The 23,261-nt window shown below is 36.7% G+C and overlaps 1 protein-coding gene across 13 annotated transcripts in view; it reads right to left on the bottom strand.

Moving 5' to 3' along the window:
• The window catches only part of ATG10 (autophagy related 10), a 299,098-nt gene that overhangs the window by 17,954 nt on the left and 257,883 nt on the right, over positions 1-23,261 (bottom strand). Inside the window, exon 8 of one of the 13 annotated variants that reach the window (XM_055233290.2) lies at positions 11,499-11,573. The exons of the other annotated variants lie outside the window; for them this stretch is intronic. Coding sequence (XP_055089265.1) covers positions 11,499-11,573 — 75 coding nt within the window. The remainder of the gene's footprint in view (positions 1-11,498; positions 11,574-23,261) is intronic. 13 annotated transcript variants of the gene reach the window in all.

The following is a 23,261-nucleotide window of genomic DNA, read 5'->3' as shown; positions in this document are numbered from 1 at the left end:
TTTTATGACAACCTAGATGGACTAAAATAAGGTGAAACTTAATCAAAGATCAGAACAACAAGGAAAAAAACAACCATGCAGAGATTTGGGAACAGAATGTGGGGGCAGATGACCCTATGGGGAAATGAGCATAGGAAATATGCAGGAAAAATGCAAAAAAATTTAGAATTATCCTGGACTAAAATAATGACTGTTTAGAAAGCTGGGATTTAAAAAAGATAAATGTAGTCTAAATTCTTTTGGGATGACTTACACAGTTGCCAATGGAAGGAATAAAGAGGTATAATCCAATCTTATTGATGTAAAGTACATGTTGACTTTAATGAAATGAAACCTAGAGTTCCAAATTTCCACTAGACGGAAACACTCCTAATAGGGAGGATCAGTTCAATCACGCAGCCTCCACTCTCTGCAAGACTCACTCTCCCTTTGGCATCTCTTATCTAAGAGGTGGATAGGCACTTTCAGTTCAGGGGACCATTTTCTCAGAGGAGTCTTAGGACCATGGCACACTGCAGCTCTGCTCATTTGATGCTGCTTTGTAAAGACATGGACTTTACTTCTATAAGTCATCTTTTTTTCATTCCACATAGCAAGTGGGTAAGCACATGCATAAGCTCTATGGTTAAGACTGTTTGAGATGAAGTCCTGCTCTACCACTTGGTAGCTGTGAGCTATTGGGAAAGTCACTTAACCATTTTATGTCTCTGCTTCCTCATCTGGTAACTGTGGCTAATGACAGTATCTGTCTCAGAGATTGACTGTGACCCTTCAATGAGATAATACCACAGAAGGACACAGAACAGTACATGACGCATAGCAGACACTTAGTTGGCTATTAGTATTTAACCCATTAATATTTAACAGAAAAGGATAACAGCCAGACATTCGGAAAGGAGTCTTATGGTACCCTATAATAAAGCCAAATTTCAATCTAAAAATAGGACGTTCCTGTAAATTAAGTAGCATATTAAAGCATCACTGACCAGTATCTAAGTGTTTAGGAATACTTGACAACTGTTTATAAGTGAAAGGAAGAAAGGTGAATTAGTAAAAGGTCTAGGTCTATATGGCAGCTAGAACTATCACTGTATTTGTATTCAGGTTTAAAACCAAATTAATGAAAAATAATTTAAATGAATTTAAATTAAAATAAAAGCTTAGGTACTTCAAAAACACTTCAGTAATCTACAACATTTTAATATTCATTTTTCCTCAAAGAACATAAAACAGTCATATTAGCATTTAAGGTTATGTTCTAATAGAATAAAATGCATGGCAATGCTCATTTAAAACACTTTTTAAAATAATTGAGACTTTCATGCCTTTGAAGAGCTTTTAGAATAGCTTGAGCATTTCTTTAATGCAGGTTTGGCCATCTTTAAAAAATTCTTTATCCTTTACTATACTGAGACCTTATATTTATATAATTAAATAGAATATATTAAAATGAATGATGGTCTTTAAAAATCGAAAGTTTAAATTTATTAATAAATTGGATTTTAAAATAAAAATTATATTGTTTTGGCAAAATGCTTTTGGTTCAAAAGAATCAAGCCTACAATATGCTGATCAGCTTAAAATAGGAATTATAAGATATACTTATGTAATCTTTTAGAAGAATTTTATAAATTAATAACAGTAGAAGTGGACTTCCAGCTGTGATAGAATAAAGAGGTCAGCAAATCCTCTCCCCAGAAAATAAGTATAAAAATGAACAAAATTGTCAAAAACTAACCATTTTTGGGTCCTGGAAATCAACCAAGGGCAAATACAAAATCTGAGAAGTGTTTAGTTCATGATAATCTGCTAAACTTCAAGTTAGAAACAGAGGGAATCTGAAGCCTTCTTGCCTGGAAGTACTTCTATATCCCCTCCTCCTCTTCCCCAAAGTCCCCAGCCACTCCATCAACAGAAGTTTTTTTTTTTTTTTTTTTTGAGACGGAGTCTTGCTCTATCACCCAGGCTGGAGTGCAGTGGCCCGATCTCGGCTCACTGCAAGCTCCGCCTCCCGGGTTCACGCCATTCTCCTGCCTCAGCCTCTCCGAGTAGCTGGGACTACAGGCGCCCGCCACCACGCCCGGCTAATTTTTTTTGTATTTTTAGTAGAGACGGGGTTTCACTGTGGTCTCGATCTCCTGACCTCGTGATCCACCCGCCTCGGCCTCCCAAAGTGCTGGGATTACAAGCGTGAGCCACCGCGCCCGGCCCATCAACAGAAGTTTTACCAGAGCAGTCTGGCCATAACAGCCAATAACTGTGTAGCCAGAAGGGCTGGCCTGATTTCCAACAGACAGCTAAAACTATTGCTCAGCAGCACTGTCAATAAAAATAGCAAAATAGGTACTAAATGAAAAGAAAAAAGCTGCAGCTCTGCTAACCAGAGGTTGCAGTCCCAGTTGAGGCAAGCAGCAAACTACCAGTAATTTAATGGGGACATTCTGGAAATAAGACAGCCACGGAAGGGGTAGATAAGTTCTCCAGGCATCACTGGCTGATGGGAAGGGGATGTTCAGTGGAGACACGAGAAGGCCTGATGGGAAGTAAGAGCTAAGGCCAACATGAATACTACTTGAGTTTTTAGCGTGTTCCCAATCCACGTACACATCCATTGGCAAAAGAAAAAGGCATTATAGGCTTGAGGTATTTGAGCATAATTTCTGTCCAATCATTGGCCAACCTGCAAGCTTTACAGACATGGCTGGATAACCCTGAGAAAGGCAGTCTAAAAAATAAAAATAAGAATTAAAAAACCAGTAGCAAAGACATCAGTGGCCACACTTACAGGGAAAAAAAATCTGCAGATAAAGCCTAGGAAAACTACTAAACCAAACAAAAATAACAGCAACAACAAGAAAAAGACAACCCTCAGGAAAAAATATTGGAATCCAGAATTGCTGCAATATATTATCTAAAATGTCTAGTTTTCAAAGAAATTTATGTGACATGCAAAGAAACCAAAAAGTGTGGTTCATACCAGGAGGAAAATTCATTATTAAAAACTGACTCTGAGTATAGACTTAGATGTTGGATTTACAAATAATTCAAAGCAGCTATTATAAATATGTTCAGTGAATTAAAGAAAACTAGAATTAAAACAGAAAAATTATGACAATGGCTCTGCAAATAGCTAATCTCAACAGAGGAATACAAACTATAAAAAGAACTAAATAGAAATTCTAGAGTTGAAAAATACAATATCAGAAACAAAAAATTCACTAGATGGACTCAATAGTAAATATGAGACAGCAGTGGAAAGAATTAGTGGATTTGAAAGTATATTAATAGAAAGTATTCAATGTGAAGAAAAGAGAAGAAAAAATTGAAGAAAAATGAGCCTTAGACATTTGTGGGATAACATCAACTGTACCAGAATACAGATAATAGTAATCTGTAAAAGAGAAGGAGAGAAAAGGGCAGGCAAAATAGCTGAAGAAATACTGGCTAAAAATTTCTAAACTTTGATGAAATACATTAATCTACAGATCCAAGAAGCTCAACAAACTCTAAGTAGAAATATAAAAAGACTCACATCTAGACACATCATAGTCCAACAGCTGACAGCCAAAGACAAGGAGAAAATCTTAAAAACAGCAAGAGAGTCCTTTAGGACTCATCACATAAAGAGGAATAACAATTCAAAAACAGCTGACTTCTTATCAGTCCAGATAGGAGCAGAATGACATATTCAGAGTAATGTGGGAAAAAACCTGAACTGTCAACCAAGAATTCTACATTCTTCAGAAATGAAAGTAATATAAATATATTCGCAGGGAAACAGACTGAGAGAATTCCTTGCTAGTAGATTTGCCTTATAAGATATACTAAAAAAAAATCCTTCAGGAAATAATACCAGAGTGTAACTCAAATCTACAGGGAAAAATGAAAAGTGTCATAAATAGTGAATAAAAAAGACTAAGTACTTTCTCTTTTCTTAATTTTTTAAAAAAGACATAAGATTATATAAGCAAAAATCATTAACACTGTAGTGTTGAGTTTATAACATAAATGTAATACACATGACAATAATGGTACAAAGGAAGGGGAAAGAAATGAAAGCATATTGAACAAAGTTGCTATATTTTATTTTTTAAATAATTTTTTTCTTTCTTTCTTTTTTTTTTTTTTTAAGAGATAAAGTCTCACTATGTTGCCAGGCTAGTCTTGAACTCTGAACTCATCAATCCTTCCACCTTAATCTCCCAAAGTGCTGGGATTATAGGCATGAGCCCCTGTACCTGGCCCAAAGTTGCTATCTTTTAGCAGAATTAAGTCAAATTGGCTGAGCATGGTGGCTCACACCTGTAATCCCAGCACTTTGGGAGGCTGAGGTGGGCAGATCACTTGAGGCCAGGAGTTCGAGACCAGCCTGGCTAACATGGCGAAAACCTGTCTCTACTAAAAGTACAAAAATTAGCTGGGCGTGGTGGCAGGCGCCTGTAGTTCCAGATACTTGGGAGGCTGAGGCAGGAGAATTGCTTGAACCCAGAAAGCAGAGGTAGCAGTGAACAGAGATTGTGCCACTGCACTCAGCCTAGGCAACAGAGTAAGACTCTGTCTCAAAAAAAAAAAAAAAAGTCAGTATTAAGTTGTGCCTCTGTTGTTAGAATATTAGTAAGCATGTTTTTGAGAGCATATGGAACCCAAAAGCTTTTTCTTGTTGTGAAGCAAATCCTTTAAGTATGTTGTTAATCATGAGCACTCTTCTAGCAATGTGTCAAAAGCATCCATAATTAATTTACATGGTTAAATTGTACATGCTTCAACACTCAATGCTTTCTAAAATGTATCAGTTTCTTTTAGTTGTGGCAAATTAGAGAAATCATTAATTACTTTTCAAACACAAATGGAAAATTAAATTTTAGAATATTCTAAATAAATCCTTGTTTATAAATATATAGGACTACTGAATATAAACCCTTGAGTTATGAAGAATGCGATAATGATCATATGATATAGAAAAATAACAAGTTTCCTTTATGTGACTAGAATTCATATATTATATCATTCACTGATTTATCAAACATTAAATCTTCTTGTCTGATAATTTTAAATTGATTTAAGCCTAAATCAAGGCAATAGGTCTGTAAGTGAAAAATGTGGTTAATCTTGTGGAGATCTTAATGCTGCAGAAATCACAGAATTCAAAGTTAACATAGTGACCTGAGCCAATACTATTTTTTCAGTCACATTCAATCAGCTGATTCTGCAAGCCCAGCAATTTGTATTCAGAGAAAGTAGAGTAGAGAATATACAAGTAATTTGAGGCATGTTATCAGTGCAGACAATCAATGTGGATAATATTCTCCAAAAGCCATTATTTTCCAATGGAGATTTTGTAAGGCTTATACTATCAAGAAAGATTATCTGTATTTTCTACCATTTTTCCTTCAGACAGCCAGAATCAAAGATGAAAGCAGTCATTAGTTGGTTTAGGAATTATGTGTTAAGAGTTTTTTAAAAAAATCTAAACTCTACTCCTTATTTGTTTAACGTACCCTTTTCAGAGATGGAAGAACATCAAAACTATTGGGATCCTTTTAGTGACATTTCTTAGATCGATTCAGGAGGTAAATTCATGTGAAAGTGCTACCATCTGCTGTCAGTAATAATGAACTGAGCAAATCTGCACTGAGAAAAATGTCCGTATGGAAATACACACAGGCAATGAACTGTGTTCGGCTTACAACTTAATAAACACTTCTACTGGAACAAAGTTCTGCTAAATGGTTTTCCATGAAAATAGAAATGATGGGTCAGATTTCTATCTCTGTAACTCCAGAGAAGTTATATAGGCATAGTTCCTCATGAAATTTAATTTAGCAATGGTTAAATGTCTCATAAAATAAGTCTGACAAGAATACTGTGAATTGGTTTTAGAACTATCAGATATGACTATCACAAGGAAATGATAATACTGCACCTTCATTCTTACATGTAATAAATATGATGAGTTACTTGGTTCATTTCTTAATTTTCTTGGTTCTTTGCGAGGGCACAAATATAATTTCACATATTAAGCTTTCATCCAGTTTCATATTCCAGACTGATCAAATTTGCCTTCCACACTGGGCACATTCCTTAGAAATGGAGACAGGTACCTCCCTCATGCTAACCCCTCAAGCAGGGGAAGGAAAATGACTACCCAGCCATCTGCAGCATCAGGCACTGTATTAAGTGCTTTACATGGCCACCTACCACAGTAACTCTTTGAGACAGTCTTTATTATTGCCACTTAAGATAACAGGCTTAGAGAGATTATGCTTAAGGTCATCCATGTAGTGAGGGGCAGAGCACCTCCATACCTCCTAAGACCACACACTTACACTGCACCTCCTCATGCCCTCTGACCAGAATTGGTGTCTAGGATAGTTCCTGACTTCCAACCTCTAGTCTACTCCTTCAAAAATCTATTTATTGATTTTAAAATCATGTGTTTTCACAAAATTATAAGAGCAATACACATAGGGAGTTCAGACAATACCAAGAATAAAGAATAAAAGCGAGCTAATCCCAAACAGCCCAACTCAGATTTAATCACTGGTGAATTTCCTTTCAGACCTTTCTATACACACATTTATACTTTCAGTTGCTTGTTATTCACTGAACAGATATTTAACTGTTGGCCCTACTATGTGCTAGTCCCTACCATATGTGTCTTCTGTTGATCCTCTTTAGGTATCTTTGTCCTCTGTTTTACTAATTTCTGCATTTACCTTTATTATTTGCCTCCATATATTTTTGTTTGGGTTTATTTTGTTTTTCTTAATTTTTTATATTTCCATAAGTACTTAAAAGGTTATACATAAAGTATATGTAATCTTCAGTGTTGGCTACACTGTTCTACGTGTTTCATTAGATTAAGCTAGTTATTTGTGTTGTCCACATGTATATCCTTGTTTGCTTGACTTATTAATTTCTAAGACAAATTTAAATCTCCCCTATAACAGTTGATTTGCCCATTATTGTTTGTCAATTGCAGTTTGTCAATTTTTGCTTTATATATCCAGAAGCTGTGATACTTAAATGCATAGAAGTATATCTTCTTAGAGAACTGAAACTTTAATATGAAGTGATCATATTTATCTCTAATATGCTTTCTACCAAAAAAGGATTCTTACCTGATATTAATATAGCCACATCAGCTTTCTATTTATATTATTCATTTAAAAAAATTGTTTGACTTCTTGTCTTTCTGCATCCTTATATTTAAGATATTTTCTATAAAAAGAACATAGATGGATTTTTAAACATCCACCTTTACAATCTGTCTCATAAGTGGGGTGTTTAGTTCATGTACAGGCTTTATGATGACTGATATAATTTGATTTCACTTTTTTTCCATCTTATTGTAGACTTTTTACTCATTCTATTTTTAATGTTTCTTCCTTTTCTTTTTTTCCTGTTCTGTTTCCTTCTTTTGGATTGACTAAGTGTAGGATTAAAAATTTTTTCTCACTGCTTTTTCTCTTTTTATTAGCTTGAAAAGTTATATACTGTTCATACATTCCTAAACATTTAGTGGTTATCCTTAAATTTTAAAATAGCGATTTCACTTAATAAAATGTACAAATTATTCTTTATCTTTATCTTTTTCCCAAACAATTCGAGTACCTTAATACTCTGATCACCCCTTACTGATTTATGTACTACTGTTGTCTAGTATTTCCGCTGTATCTATTTTTTGTTAACCCCAGAAAATAGGTATTATTAGTACTTTATAGCTCAATGTTCGTTAAAATTTACCCACATTTTACTATTCTTTTTGCTTACCATTTTTCCCTATATCTCAGCATCCATTCTGGGATAATATTCTTTGTCATTGAAATATGTCCTTCAGAACACCTCTTGGTGAAGATCTGTAGGTAGTAAATTGTTCAATCCCGTGAATGCTTTATGTTGCCCTCATTTTTGAAAAATAGGTTTTTGTAGGTATAAAATTCTAGGTTACAATGATTTTTTTTAGCACTTGGATTATATTATCCCATTTTCTTCTGGCTTCCATTTATTCTGGGTAGAAGTCGACTAGTCTAATTGTCATTCTCTTTAAGATCTTCTCTTTCTCTCTGCTATTTCACTGTGATGTGCATAGATGTGGATTTCTTTTCATTTTTCATTGGGGGATTCAATGAGTTTCCTAAACCTAAATATCAGTGCCTTTTCAACAATTCTGGAAAATTCTCAGCATCAGCTCTTTGAATATTGCCTCTCCTTCATTCTCTCTAGCCTCTCCTCCTGGAACTCTTATTAGACATGTTAGTCCTCGTCTATCCTTTGACTTTCTTAACCTGTTATCATATTTACTATTTCTTTCTTGTTTTTTGCTACAATGTATACAATTCTTCAGATTCTTCTCATACATTAATGCTCTCTTTAACTGTATTTATGTGCTTTTTAGAATAGACATTATATACTTTTCTTTCTAAAAGTTCTGATTATTTCTTAAATTTGCTGATCATTTTCCATAGTCGTCTTCCTATGTCATACTTTCAGTATTTTTATCCATTTTTAAAAATATGTTCAATATATTTATATTTTTGCACTGAATAATTTCAGTATCTGGATTTGTGGGTCTGCTACTAGTCTGTTGTCTGCTGGCCCTCATTCTTAATGGCTCATTATGAATTCTGTATTTTTTTTATTGTGATCTTATAGTAGGACTACCAATATGGTAATTCTTTGAGGTCTAACATTAAAAGTGCATCCCACCAAAGAAGTTCATATATGCTTCTGCCTGGTACCTAGGAGGAGTTCCAATTCCATGATGTGAGGGTAAGCCTGTGTTTAGAAATTTTCTGGGGAGGTTTTTTTTTTTTTTCTCTTTTTATCTGTTTTGTACATAATAAGGTAGAGAGAGTCAAATGGAGGAGAGAGAAAAAAAATTTTAATATATAGAGAATGATGGGGGAGAGGCTATTTCAGGTAAAATGGTAAGGGAAGGCCTAATTGCAGAGGTAACAGTTGAGCAGACCTCTGACCAAGAGAGGAGCAAGCCATGCACTTCTTTGGGAAAAGAGTATTTCCAACTTGAGAACACCAGCTGCAAAGATCCTAAAACCCTAGGGCAGAAGGGGGCTTGGAATGTTCAAAGGATGACAAAACCAGTGTGGTTGGTCAGGTGAAATGAAGAGGAATGACAGTGGAAGTTAAGACCAGAGAGCTAGCCAAGACGCAGAATCATGTGGCATCTCATAATGCATGGAAAGCACTTGGGATTTTATTCTGAGTGTGATGGGGAGGGTTTGGAAGATTCTGAACAAAAAAGTGATACATTCTGATTTACATTTTAAAATGTTACCTTGATATTGTAGAAGGGCAAGAGGGAATGCAGAAAGAGCACTTATGAGGTTACTGTAGTAGCCCAGACAAAATATAATGATGACTTGTACAAGGCAACAGTAGTGTGAGGAAGAACAGTCAGATTTGGATTTATTTTGAAGGTAGAGCCAACAAGATTTGCTAAAGGATTTGATATGCTGTGTAAGAAAAGGAGAAGAGCCAATGATGACACTAAGGTGAAATGCCTTTTCACATTTTCTTGACTATTTGTCTATTCGGGTTTTATGGAGATTTTCTTATTAATTTATATTAGCTACTTAACATTTTTTGGGATATTGATCTTTTTCATTCATTCAGCCATCAATGTGGGCTATGCACTGGGTTAAATGTTAGTTATATCACAATGAATAAACAGATAACCTCTGCTGTCATGAAAGTTGCTGAAATAGTCCAATTTTTTTTTCTTTCCAGATTGTTATTTGTCTTTAAATTTTGTTCATGATGACTTGGCAATGTGGAATGTAATGTTAGATAATTAAGTCTATAACTTTTCTACTTTGTTATTTCTTTTTTAACAGTTCTATGGATATATAATAGTTGTACATATTATGGGGTGCCTGTGATATTTTGATACAAACATACAATATGTAATGGTCAGTCTGAGTAACTGGTATAGCCATCATCTTAAACCTTTATCATTTCTTTATGTTGGGAACATTCCAAATCTACTCTTCCAGTTATTTTGAACTATCCAATAAATTATTTCTTAAGTCACCTATTGTGCTAACAAACATTAGATCTTACGCCATCTATCTATTTTTATACCCGTTAACCAACCCCTCTTTATCTGCCCTCCTTACTACCCTTCCCAGCCTCTAGTAACCACCACTATATTCACTTCTTCCATGAGATCAATTTTTTTAGCTTCCTCGTATGAGTGAGAACATGCAACATTTGTCTTTCTGTGCTTGGCTTATTTCACTTAACATGATGTCCTCCAGTTCCATCCACGTTATTGCAAATGACAGATTTTATCTCTTTAATGGCTGAATAATATTCTATTGTGTATACATACTACACATTCTTTATCCATTCTCTTTATGGACACTTAGGTTGATTTTCTATCTTGACTATTGTGAACAGTGCTGCAATAAACATGGGAGTGCAGATATCTCTTTCACATGCTGATTTCCTTTCTTTTCGATATATACCCAGCAGTAGAATTGATGAATCATATAGCATTTCTATTTTTAGTTTCTTTAGGAGCCTCAATATTGTTCTCCATAGTGGCTGTGCTAACTTACATTCCCACCAACAGTGTATGAACATTCCCCTTTCTCTACATCCTTGCCAGCATTTGCTATTTTCTATCTTTTTGATAATAGCCATTTTAACTGGAGTGAGACGATATTTCATTGTGGTTTTGATTTATATTTCCCTGAGGATTAGTGATGTTGGGCAATTTTTCATATATCTTTTAGCCATTTGTATGTCTTCTTCTTAAAAATGTCTATTCAGATCTTTTACCCACTTTTTAAATTGGATTATTTGGGGGTTTTTTTGGTATTGGCTTGAGTTCCTTATATATTCTGATTATTAATCACTTGTCAATTGAAGAGTTTGCAAATATTTTCTCCCATTCGGTAGGATATCTCTTCACTTTGTTGATCTTTCCTTTGCTGTGCAGAAGCTTTTGACCCAATATTTATATACAGTTTACCATTAAACTACTTGGTGTTCTCCAAACACACTGCTTCTTCTTGCCTACAGACCTTTGCACATGCTGTTCTCTCTGCCTGGAACATTCTCTCTCCCTCCTTCACCACTAATCCCTGACCAATCAGGTCCCCTCCATCTGTGTTCCCACTGTACCCCATGCCTAAGTCTACTGCTAATTCCACATTGTTCCGTATAGGCAACTGACTGTTTATAAAAGTCTTCCTCTACTACTCTTTAATTCCTTGAGGGCAGAGAAAGTATTCTGATTACTATTTTCACCTTAGCATCCAGTTTAGTGCCTTTCATCTAGTAGGTACTCAATAAATATTTATGGAATTTATCACATAGACAAAGACAGCCTATTGCGCCAAAGTAACTTATTACTGGCATATGCTGCCTGTTCCATAAAGGGAAATATTTGTGTGGAGGGCACCCAGAGCCCCTACGTCACTGTAGGGATACCATTCTCTCCTTGGCACAAAACTGGAGACAGAACCTACTTTACATTGCAGAAGTCCCAACATAAGATAAAAACTTCAGTATCTGTTTTCTCAAATATTTCTTCCAATGTGTATCTAAGAACAAAGGAGAGGATTTGAGGAGATGGTTAGGATAACCCTCTACATGTAATTTACTTTAAAAAATTATGTCAAATATGCAATATATTCTAAACTCTTATCTATTGGCTTCCACATTAAAAAATAGTATCTTATTTTACCATTGTGGAAAATTGATGCACCAAGATGCATATTTTAATTCTGTGAGTTTTCCTACTCCTTGCCACACCACTGTATCCCCCTAAGGTATGTTACCCAGACTAAGAAGCAGACTCAAATACTATCAAAATATATGCCTTCCTACTTTACTGCCACCTTTGTCACTTCGTATGTTTTTTTACTTATGCATTCAGTAAACATCACTGAATACTTATTGTGGGTAAGATTCCATGCTAAACACTCATACATATATCCATCCATCTGCCCATCCATTTATTTATGGAGCACATTCTATATGCCAGGCACTTTTCTAGGCACTACAAATATTTGCACACTAAAGATAGACGCAAAATTTGTTGTCATAGAATTTACATTCTAGTTTTAGGTACTAGAAATACATAAAACAGCAGTTAATTATCTTAATTCATGGGGTTTACAGTCCAGCTGCACCTGCAATACTACAAGTCTTGAATTGCACCTCTAGAAGAAAGAGTCCTAAAGGTGAAATACTCATGCCCTGTCCCCTGAATGAAAAAGCAGATCCCTAGTGAGAATAGCAGAGAGATGGCTGATGGCTGGGCAGTTGTTAGGGGTGGGGTGGGTCGGGGGTGGTAATAGGACTGCGACCAGGAAAAGCTGCGAAGGAAGATTCCTTCTGTGGCAGCAATTAATTTCACCATTTGGAGGGAAGGCACAGGGAGTCCTCACGCTTCCAGAGAAGTCCATGTAGGAATCACAGTGGCACTAGCAAAAAATGAGACACTCCCTGCTATAAGGTGGAGGGTGTTCCAAGGACAATCTGAGGTGCCTGAGGGCCACAGAGGAGCTCACCAGTAAAATAAAGGAAAACTTTGATGCAGAGGTGGCCCAGGCCTGAGGCCCCATGGATGGAAAGACCTTGTTACCTGGGATGATACTCTTGGTAAGATCCTGCTTGCCTGAAACTTTATCACTATTTTCTTAAGGCAGATCTAATGCTTGTTGTATGGCTTCAGTCGTGTGCTTTCTGTAACACTGTGTTGAGTGGCTACAGTAGGAAACATCAGTCTGTACAGCAGGATGTATATTTTCATGAGCTATGAGAGATCTCGAGTCAAATGAAATTTGGTATCTCCTCTCTCCTCCCAAAACTCCATTAGGGCATCTACCATTCAAGAATTACAGAAATAACTGTCATATATGATAGGTTGGTTGTGATCCTGGCTACTCAAAGGTACAAATCCAGGAATATGGAAATTCAAAGAAAGGAGAAGTCCCTTCTGACTCGGGGAGAGAGAGGGCAGCAAAGACTTTTTTTTATTTTTATTTTTTTTTTTTTTGAGAAGTAATCTCGCTCTGTCATCCCAGCTGGAGTGCAATGGCATGATCTCGGCTCACTGCAACCTCTGCCTCCTGGGTTCAAGCAATTCTCCTGCCTCAGCCTCTGGAGTAGTTGGGACTACAGGTACACGCCACCATGCCCAGCTAATTTTTGTATTTTTAGTAGAGATGGGGTTTCATCATGTTGGTCAGGCTGGTCTCGAACTCCTGACCTCAGGTGATCCGCCTGCCTTGGCCTCCCAAAGTGCTGAGATTACAGGTGTGAGCCACCGCGCCCAGCCAAGACTTCTTAAAAATATGGTATTTAATCTGGCCCAGACCTTAAAGGGCGGGCAGGACTCAGGGAGGAGAAAAGCAAAGTGTGGCCATAGAATATAAGCCAGAAATAGCCTACTCCAAGTTTAATGGGAAAAGAGTTAAGAGAGATGTACCAACTTCCATCTTTTAGGTAAGACTGAGAAGTTTGGTAAATTTGGAGAAGAAAAATTGCCTATTTTTGTTTGTTTGGTTTTGTTAGTGTTGGTGTTAAATGATTAAGGCAATCCCTTTATGATCCAATAATTTTCTGAAAGTAGTCAAGACAAAGAGGCAAGGTTTGAACAGCAAGCAATCTTACTTTATAGTTTTAGAAAAGGAAAAAAAAAGGCGGGGGGGAAAGAAGAAATACCAGTTCAGATTTCCATCTCTCATAGGTATATGAGAATATACATAGAAAAAAATGTGAGAAAATGTTAAGGAAAAAAATATGTGGGAAACGAAAGTCTCACCTAAGTACCCAGAAAGATCAGCAAGTTTCTCCTAATTTCTAGGATGAACAGAGGAAGACAAGTGAGCCACACTTTGCTCCAGCTACCCCTATTGACATTTTGTGGCCTGTTAATTAGGAAGAAATGTCTAATGGTGTTTAGGAAGGTGGTTTAAATAACAACAAACAAACAAAACCAGAAAAAAACAGTTCATCAAATTCATATACTACACAGACACCACCAGGCTTTCTAGAATTTTTATTAAAAATTACAGACATCATAGCAATAATTCTCAGATACCACCTCCTCTACTAACAAAACCTTCTTTCATGGCTCCATAGAGAGCCCAGAAACTAATTCTCCCACCCCTGCATAAATCTACAAAGGGCTCCCTCCCTGGGCTTCTGACAGTCCCAACTCCAGCTCCTGGATTAGAGAGCAGAGTCTGAATATATTTATAGAGTCTATATGGGTTGTTGCTTTAAGCAAGACTATTAATATGCCAGAACTCCAAGTTCCCAAACTTATTCAGTTATCAATTTGTTGTACATAATTTAATCTCTCTGTATTTTGATATGCAAAATGGAAAATGCACTGCTGATACTTCACAGGGTGAAAAGGAGATAACCACCAAGACCATTATAAAGCTTGCTGGGGGAAAATCAGGAGCTTATGTAAATGTCTATTAATTAAACAGTCACGGCTGCACAACTAGGTCAGGCATGATGATAAGACTGAACAACCCACCCCAGCCACCAGCCTCAAGAAGAAGAAATGAACATTTAGTCCTAATAGCACTTGTTGCGTTTTATAAAGAGTCTTAAATTGTAATATTCCCTAATATAACAAGAGTAGCATCTTTCAGACCATCCTCAAATAATTCTTTGATAGAACATAAACTTATTAGAGTCAACAGCCAAAAACAAAACAAAAAAGCAAGCCAATTACTAATGAAGGACTTGTAAAAAGCTAATCAAAGCTCTCATCCAGAGAAAATGAGAAAATCTGAGGCTCAGAATGATTTTGTATATTGATGAGATTTTATATAGCGTCACAGAAAGAAAAATAAAACATTTAAATGAAGACAAAAAGGATTCCAAGTCTCTATTTAAAAGCTTTGTTATGTTCCATGTCAATGTTTTCATTAAAATATTTTGTTCCAGTAAAAACATCCACTTTAAAAAAATGCCTGACAGGAGGTGCTGTCAGTAGAGGATACTGTCAATTTCTTTGTCTCTCTAGTCAAACCCCTGCATGTGCAGAGGGGCAGAAATAAGAATGTTTATTCAGCCCTCACCTGAGGGTGACAGTGTGGTGGATAATGGAGAATAGAGGACTACAATTATTTTTCTCCATGTCAGTGGAAAAAACAATTATTTTGTTTGTTTGCTTTGAGAATAAAAAACCTAGTCCGAAGATACAGAGAAGAATCCCAAGAAGGATGTCAGATTAAAGATAAAGAGACAGAGAAGAAAACAGTGGGAGTAAAGTCTGAAGAGAAGTAAGCAATACAAAAGCAGAGCAGATTTCTCAGTGTGATCCCAGGACCATCAGAATCATTTGGGGTTGCTTGTTGACCATGTCGTTTCCTGGGACCCGCTCCAAATCTGTGATCAACTCCTAAGGCAATGCTCATGCTCACTGAAGATTGAGCGCCACCTGCTTCCCTAGGGGAAGAGGCTGGCTTTCTCCAGCATGAATAGAGGAAAGGAAAGAAGAGAGTCATAATGATAGCTGATTCCAGAAGGAAACACAAGGCATGTGGTTTCTGACAGCACCCTCCCCGCCACTGCAAAATAGGAGGCACACCCATCCCCTAGGAGTCTGTGCAGATCAGGTAACTCACGTGTGTGATGCATACTCCAGAGGCATGCCAGGAAAGCAGAGAGAAGAACTGATGGACATTATTAAAGTGGAACAGCACAAACATACTATGGGCTACAAATTATATGTTTATAATTAGTTTAAATTATAAATGCTGCATTTTTCTCCGGTAATACTTTGTTGTCAAAAAAGAATGCAGGAAAGAATTAGGCAGCAAAGCACCTAATGTGTGGGTGATAAGCTTATCAGGGAAGGTGAGTCTGAGCTAGACTGAGTATTCCCTCTAAAAGGGAACCACATAAACAAGTGAATGAACTGAACATTTACTAGGATTCTCCCTAAATTCTAATAATAATACTAAGAGGTTGACACATAATTATTGTAAAGATAAGGAAACTGGGGTTTAGAGATGCCAATTAACTTGCCCAAGGTCATTTAACTTTGAGGTTTGATTTCAAAGTCCCTGATTTACTTTCCAAATCTTTTCAGAGCTAGGGTGACCTTCGAATATACACAGAGGAAATGACACTCAATTTTTAGCATGTCTCTCTACCTGTCCCTTTCCTGAGGTAGTCTGGGGTGTGGGATGCACACATGGACAATGGGGTTCAAGGTACGAATCTAGGGCAGGGTTTTACGGATGAGCCCAGCAGTGGTCCTGCACACCAGGTACCCTAAGCCCTGCTTCTGCAGGGTGGGCCCTGATACCTGCTCAGTGCTGAGGGCTATGGGAAACGGAGCAGATGAAGGATCTCTCCCCCAATATGCTTCTTTAGTTTAAGGACTATTTTGAGCTAAAGGTAATTCAAACGCAGCAAATTCAGAACGAGGTCTTTACCCTCCCCCATCTGCCTAAAAGTATGATGTAAACTTCTCTTTGTGAAGGTGTTCCCCTCCCGTCTCCCATACCTGCAGCAGATCATCCAGGTATCACCAGACACAGAATGTTGGCACTGAGATGGGTCTGCACAAAAAAATCTTACTAAAATCGCCCTTATCTTCCATTAGTTTCTCTTCATATTTACATTCTTATAATCTGTGCCCCTGGAAGCCCAAATCCCTTTTGCTTCCTCTTGTGACTTCTCCACAAATTTATCACCCTTTGTTAAAATGGTGTATAAGCTGCAGGGTCTAACTGCTCCTCTGGGTCTCCATGCCTTTTCTGTAAGGGCATGTAAAAACTAAAATGTTAAATCAAGTAAAATTTGTATGGCTTTTCTCCTGCTAATCTGTTTTTTGTCAAATTAATTTGCAGGTCCTAGGCAGTCAATTACAGGGTAGACAGAAAAGTTTTTTTCTCTCCCCTATATAGTAAGAAAGTTGGGGACAGAGAGATGACAGGTAAGGAAGTTGAGGGCAGAGGGGCCTGGGCCTTCTCTGGAACTGCTCTATGTTAACTGCAAAACGATGGAGCATCTGCACCTGGAATTCAAACATGGCACTGGTTCATTTAACTCAGAAGGTCCATGAGGGATAGTCCCACGGGCTGGCAATGCCATCATGTGATTATGGGCTCAAACTCTCACTCTTTTCATTTAAAACAATGATGATTAAGATGCTGTAAGAGGGTAAACAGGAACTCAGAGGCACATTTTAAAATTGGAGCCACACAAATATAAACAAAGGAACAATATATTCCAAGGATAATCAGAAGTCAGAAATTTTTATTTTTCAGTTTAAATTAACAGATAATAGACTGCTTCTGGGTTATTAAGGGAAGAAATGTGTTGAAAGGGCAATTCGTTAGTCATTTTTAGGCTCAGATCAGAACCTTGGTGATGGTGTCAGACAGTAGGGGTACAGGTTCAGTCAGGTATAACACAGGTGTCTAATGTGATAGGAAAAATACTATCTAGTTAGATGTTACACAAGTGACTGAAAAACTAGAAAGTGAATGTATAAAATAAAGAAAATATACTTGAAAAATATTACCAAAACAAGTGATATATTTCCTAATTAGTCTTATGTAAAGACATCAGCCCTAATTCTTTTTGTATATTTTTAATACTTTCAAAGTCATATTTTAAACCTGGAGAAGAACATTCCAGGCAGAAAGATGTAAGAGTAAAGACCATTAGAAGGGAGTGAACTAGATGTGTTCAAGAGCAGAAAGGAGGCTGTAAGGCTGGAATACTGGGAGAGAGAGAAGACAGCAGAAACCCTGAAGCTAGAAAGGAAGGCAGAGTCCAGTGGCTTGATAGCTCTCAGGAGAGAAGGAAGCTGCCCTCCTGCACTTACTTTAAATACAACAGAAAGTTTTAAGTGGTTTATGACATAATCTGTTATTCACTTAAAAAAAAATCTTGGCTGCTGGGTGGAGAATGAAGGCAAGAAGAGAAAAGAAAGCAAAAGAGGCAGGAAGGAAACTACCATGAAAGCTACTGTATCAAGAAAGAAGGGGCTTGATTAGGGTGAAGACAGTAAAGATGGAGAAAAATAAATGGATTTGAGATATATTGGTGACTAGAAGTTGCAGGGATTGCTATTAGATTGGGATTAAGAAAAAATCCAAGCTATGCATTAATATATATTACCCAACTATATCTTCACAATTCTATTAAGTAGGTATTCTTCCCATTTTATAGAAATTTATTTGGAGGAATGGCTTATCCAAGGTCATGGAATGCATAAATGATTGAGCCAAGACATGTCCAGATCTAAGAACAAAACTGAGTTTTTCCAATGCCAAGCCTGCTAAGACTAAATACAGAACTTCAGTATGAAACAACTTTCAGGTGGTACATTTATTCTATTTTTATCTTAAAGTAAAACAATTGGAAGCCTGCACCTTCCAAGCATTCATTCTTCACTTTTTTTCTTCCATTACATTACAGAATGGTGACAATTTTTGACTTAAGTCTATTTCTGAGACACACACTAAACCAAGGACACCACTTTTGAGCTAGGTGTGTTGCGGCACACCCCTGTAAATCAGCAATCAGAAAATTCAAAGATTTTCAAGAATACATTCACAAAACCAGCCTAATTTATTGATAACCAGATACTTATGTCTAGCAACTATCACACAGGAAGATATTTTATGAGCAACACAAAATAAAATAGCAATCTATTACCTATCATTACTTTTTAGAATGGTGCCAAATATTATTTTAAAGCAACAGAAAAGAGATCAATCTTCAAGATGATTTTTAAAATACTATAATGCTTCTCTTTAGATAAATATAATCAGTATAAATTTCTAATACTCCAGTTACAGCTATAGCTCCTAATAATTTTTTTCCTTTCTGCTTCTTACCCAACTTTGAAAATATAAGGATTCCTTTTATTCCCAGAAGCAGATTTCCCAGCGATTTCATTAAGCTAAAATTAGTTTTTCTCTTTAGCTCTCTCCAAAGAGACTCCATGAAGAAAACTCATAAGCATGCGATAATCCCATTACAAAATATGTGATTCTCCTTCTCATAATGAAAAATGTTAAAGATCTGCCCTATAAAAACCTGGCTACTATGAGGCATTTTCCCCACTTTCTAGAATACTAATAATTTAAAACTAAATAACAAAAAACTATGCTACTAATAGGCTGCAGTATTGAGAAATCATACACTCCTACAAATAAACATAGTAATAGAGCTTTTCAGACAACCATTGTATTATGGTGTTTTGCAAGCAAGGTATTAGGGGAGACAAATAAACTGATACATATGGACAAGAATGACAGCTTCTTATTTTTAAAAAATGTTTTATTAAAACTTTAAGCAACTTAATAATGTCAAGATTTTTTAAAAGTATAGTCTAATCCCATTTCCTGATCATATCAATTTCTTATATTTCCCCAACTTCTGCTGAAATTTTAAGAATTGTGTTTTTAATAGTTTGGATCTAGTTCAGTATTTTCTAGACAAGAAAGTCTATGACCCAAAAAGAGAGTCTAAGACCCAAAAAGAAAACTAGTACCAAAGACTTCTACATGAACTTATGAGATGAACCCTGATTTAAAGGTTGAGCTCTGAGCTCACTGTCATTTTCTCCCCAGTGGCCCTTCAGGCCAGCAACACTCAACGAAGTTCATGAACGCTTCAGACTAGGGCCTCTTAAAGGTTTATTTCTTCTCAAATTTTATTAACAGCTATCTATCTATCTATCTATCTATCTATCTATCATAGTTATGTATACAGTGAATATATAATTTTGTGATTCCATTATTCCTCTTACCTGTTGACATTATTTCATATATACTTTTCTATATTTTACATAGTCCTTGTAACTTTCTTTTTAGTTACATAATTTCCCATCTAGCTAATATATCATAATGGATATTTACATCATTCCATGGTTAGACATTTTATATATATATATATATATATATATATATATATATTTTTTTTTTTTTTTTTTGAGACGGAGTCTCACTCTGTCACCCAGGCTGGAATGCAGTGGCGTGATCTTAGCTCACTGCAATTTCTGCCTCCCCGGTTCAAGCGAATTCTCTTGCCTCAACCTCCTGAGTAGCTGGGACTACAGGAGCGTGCCACCACACCTGGCTAAGTTTTTGTATTTTTAGTAGAGATGGGGTTTCACCATGTTAGCCAGGATGGTCTCCATCTCTTGACCTCGTGATTCACCCGCCTCGGCATCCCAAAGTGCTGGGATTACAGGCGTGAGCCACCGTGCCCAGACAGTTTATACTATTATAAATTATGCATATATACTATATATTCCTCTTTAAGAATTATTTCCTTATAATAAAAATTTTGGAATGAATAAAAACAGTGGGAATATTTGTATTTCATATTTGTTGATTTGTATGATCACATTTCCCTCCAAAAAGATGAAACTACATTATTGCCACCAATACAAACGGCTTTTTTAGTCCCTCACTGTTTTAAGTAGCACTGTCTTAATGTGAGAACTAACCTTTCCTTTGAAATATTTCACAAAAACATCACATAGGCTCCATAAAGACTTTAGTCAACTAGCTTAGCCCTTATGCTTCTTTCAACTTGGCTGTAGGCTGTAACCTTCAGGAATTAGTGACCTGATGCAAAAGAACATGCAGAGAAGGGTTAGGGCTCCAGATGGGGTTGGGCAACTTTCTTGAATGTTTATAAACACATTATGTCCCTGGATAATGCCTTTTGAGATTGACCAGTGCAGGGATCAGTAACTTTTCAAAAACAGTTTGCCAAGGCTCCAATCTGTATACGAACAGGCCTGCGTTATATGACATGAGTTTCCAATGAGCTGGTACAGCCATCCTTTGGTATTCACAGGGATTGGTTCCAGGACGCCCCTACCTCCCTGCCACAGATAGCAAAATCCATGGATGTTCAAGTCCCTTATGTAAAGTGGCTAGTATAGTTGGCCCTCCATGTCCACAGATATGGACACCTGCAGACATGGAGGACTGACTGTTCTTTGGTCTTCATGGACCATTCAAATAAGAAGTCACATTAACTAAAGCTCACAACTTACTCAGATTCTGTGCCAGTTTGTATAAAATATGGCTACAGCATTAACATACCACTTCTCTAAAAAGCTCTATTTTCCTTGGCAAGGGTCTGAAAAATAATATTAAGTGTAAAAACCAGCACACAAAATTATATATTAATTACAGTTTACAACTATGGATACACTGACATGAAACTTGCCCAATAAGAAAGTGGCATCCAAACTTTCAACTTGAAGCACGGCATGAAATAAAATTTAAATCAAAATTGTGCCTGTCAAACTCATATAATTAGCAGTAAACACACCTTAGGGCATGCACATGTTCTTCAACACTTATTTTTTAAAGTAGAAAATAGTTCCTTTCTAGCATGTTCCTCCTAAGAGGCTCATTTATTCTTTCCTGTCTTAGCCAGTGCTCCTCCAGTACTGTAACAGCTGCCATCTCCACCATGAAGTAAAATTGTCTCAGAGCATGCATCCAAGCCATCCAGCCTCTCCATTTCTACCTCAGGAGAGGGGTCCACTCAGAAATAGTTCATTTCACAAAAAGTTCAAGGGACAAATCCAGCATCCCTACAAAGGCAAGGGATCTCTCCTAGGAATTACTCATCAAATTGGGAGTACATGTGTTTTTTATACACTGACCGTCTCTGTGAAACACTGAAGATATTTCAGTTGTTAGTCCACACAAGTCAAATCGACTTTCTGCCACGGGAACCTCAGACTTCTATAATTTACCTACTTTCTCAACTTGATAAGGAAGGTATTGTTCTTATAGCTGGTACTCAGGAAAACATAAATTATAAAGATAATTTTATGCCTCTACTTTCACTTATGTCCTTACTCCTGTAAATCAGTGTTTTATTCCAGTGTCTCTGAACTTGTTTGCATCACCTAAATTTAAAAAAATCTATCTATATACTCCAGGTACACAAGTTCACCTCTAAAGGTTTTCATTAAATAGTTGCAAATTATATGATTTCCAATGCACTGTACATATTGACAATTTTAAATACAACTATTAATATTACATCATTATCTTAAATGCATTCAATTGAAAATAAACATCCATCATCATTCACTTAAAAAATATATGCAATACAATTGGACATTTTATATATTTCTCCTTGAATTCATATCTCTATTGTGCTCCTCTCAAAGAACTTCATCCTAATGTATATTTTATGCTTAAAAGCTTTTTATTGATCATCTTCTTGTAACCAAAAAAATAGAGAGACAAAGGAGTTTATGTTTTAAAATTTCCTGTGGCCATTTTGTTCTATGTTAACTTAGATGTCTGATTGAGTTGTCATAATCATTGCTAGTATTCAGTTGATCAAAACAACATAAGTATATTATAAAATTTCATAAGCAAATATATAAAGTAAAATATTTTTGGAAATCATGAGTTAATGGCATTATATAGTATTGATACATACTTTTAATAGTACATACATACTTTTTTTTTTTTTTGAGACAGGGTCTCTGTTGCCCAGGCTGCAGTGCAGTGGTACAGTCATGGCTCCTTACTGCAGCCCTGACCTCTCAGGCTCAATCGATCCTCCCACCTCAGCTTCCCGAGTAGCTGGGACTACAGGTGCATGCCATCCATGCCCAGCTAATTTTTGTATTTTTTGCAGAGGCGGGGTTTCTCTATATTGCCCAGGCTGGTCTTGAACTCCTGGACTCAAGCAATCCACCTACCTTGGCGTCTCAAAGTGCTGGGATTACAGGCATAAGCCACCGCACCCAGCCCATACATACTTTTTATATAGTGCATGCTTTTATTCATATGTGTATGAATCAATTTAATCCCCACAATAACCTATTATTATAATCCCCATTTTATAGATGTAGAAACTAAGGTAGAGAAAGCATAAATGACTCCTCCAGGTCACAGAGCTAGCAAACTGAAGAACCTGGATCTATGCACAGATCTCTGACACAACAGCCCAAGTACTTAACCACTACCCTATATATCCTGACTTAAAAACATGAATTGGGCCTGGGAGTAGTGGCTCATGTCTGTAATTCCAGCACTTTGGGAGGCCGAGGCAGGCGGATCACCTGAGGGTGGGAGTTCGAGACCACCCTTGCCAACATGGTGAAACCCCATCTCTACTAAAAATACGAAAATTAGCCAGGTATGGTGGCAGGTGCCTGTAGTCCCAGCTACATGGGAGGCTGAGGCAGGAGAATCGCTTGAATCTAGGAGGCGGAGGTTGCAGTAAGCCAAGATTGCACCACT

The sequence above is a fragment of the Symphalangus syndactylus genome, chromosome 11 (assembly GCF_028878055.3).
Source record: "Symphalangus syndactylus isolate Jambi chromosome 11, NHGRI_mSymSyn1-v2.1_pri, whole genome shotgun sequence".
NCBI classification, from domain to species: domain Eukaryota; kingdom Metazoa; phylum Chordata; class Mammalia; order Primates; family Hylobatidae; genus Symphalangus; species Symphalangus syndactylus.
This window is presented reverse-complemented; position numbering and strand designations above follow the sequence as displayed.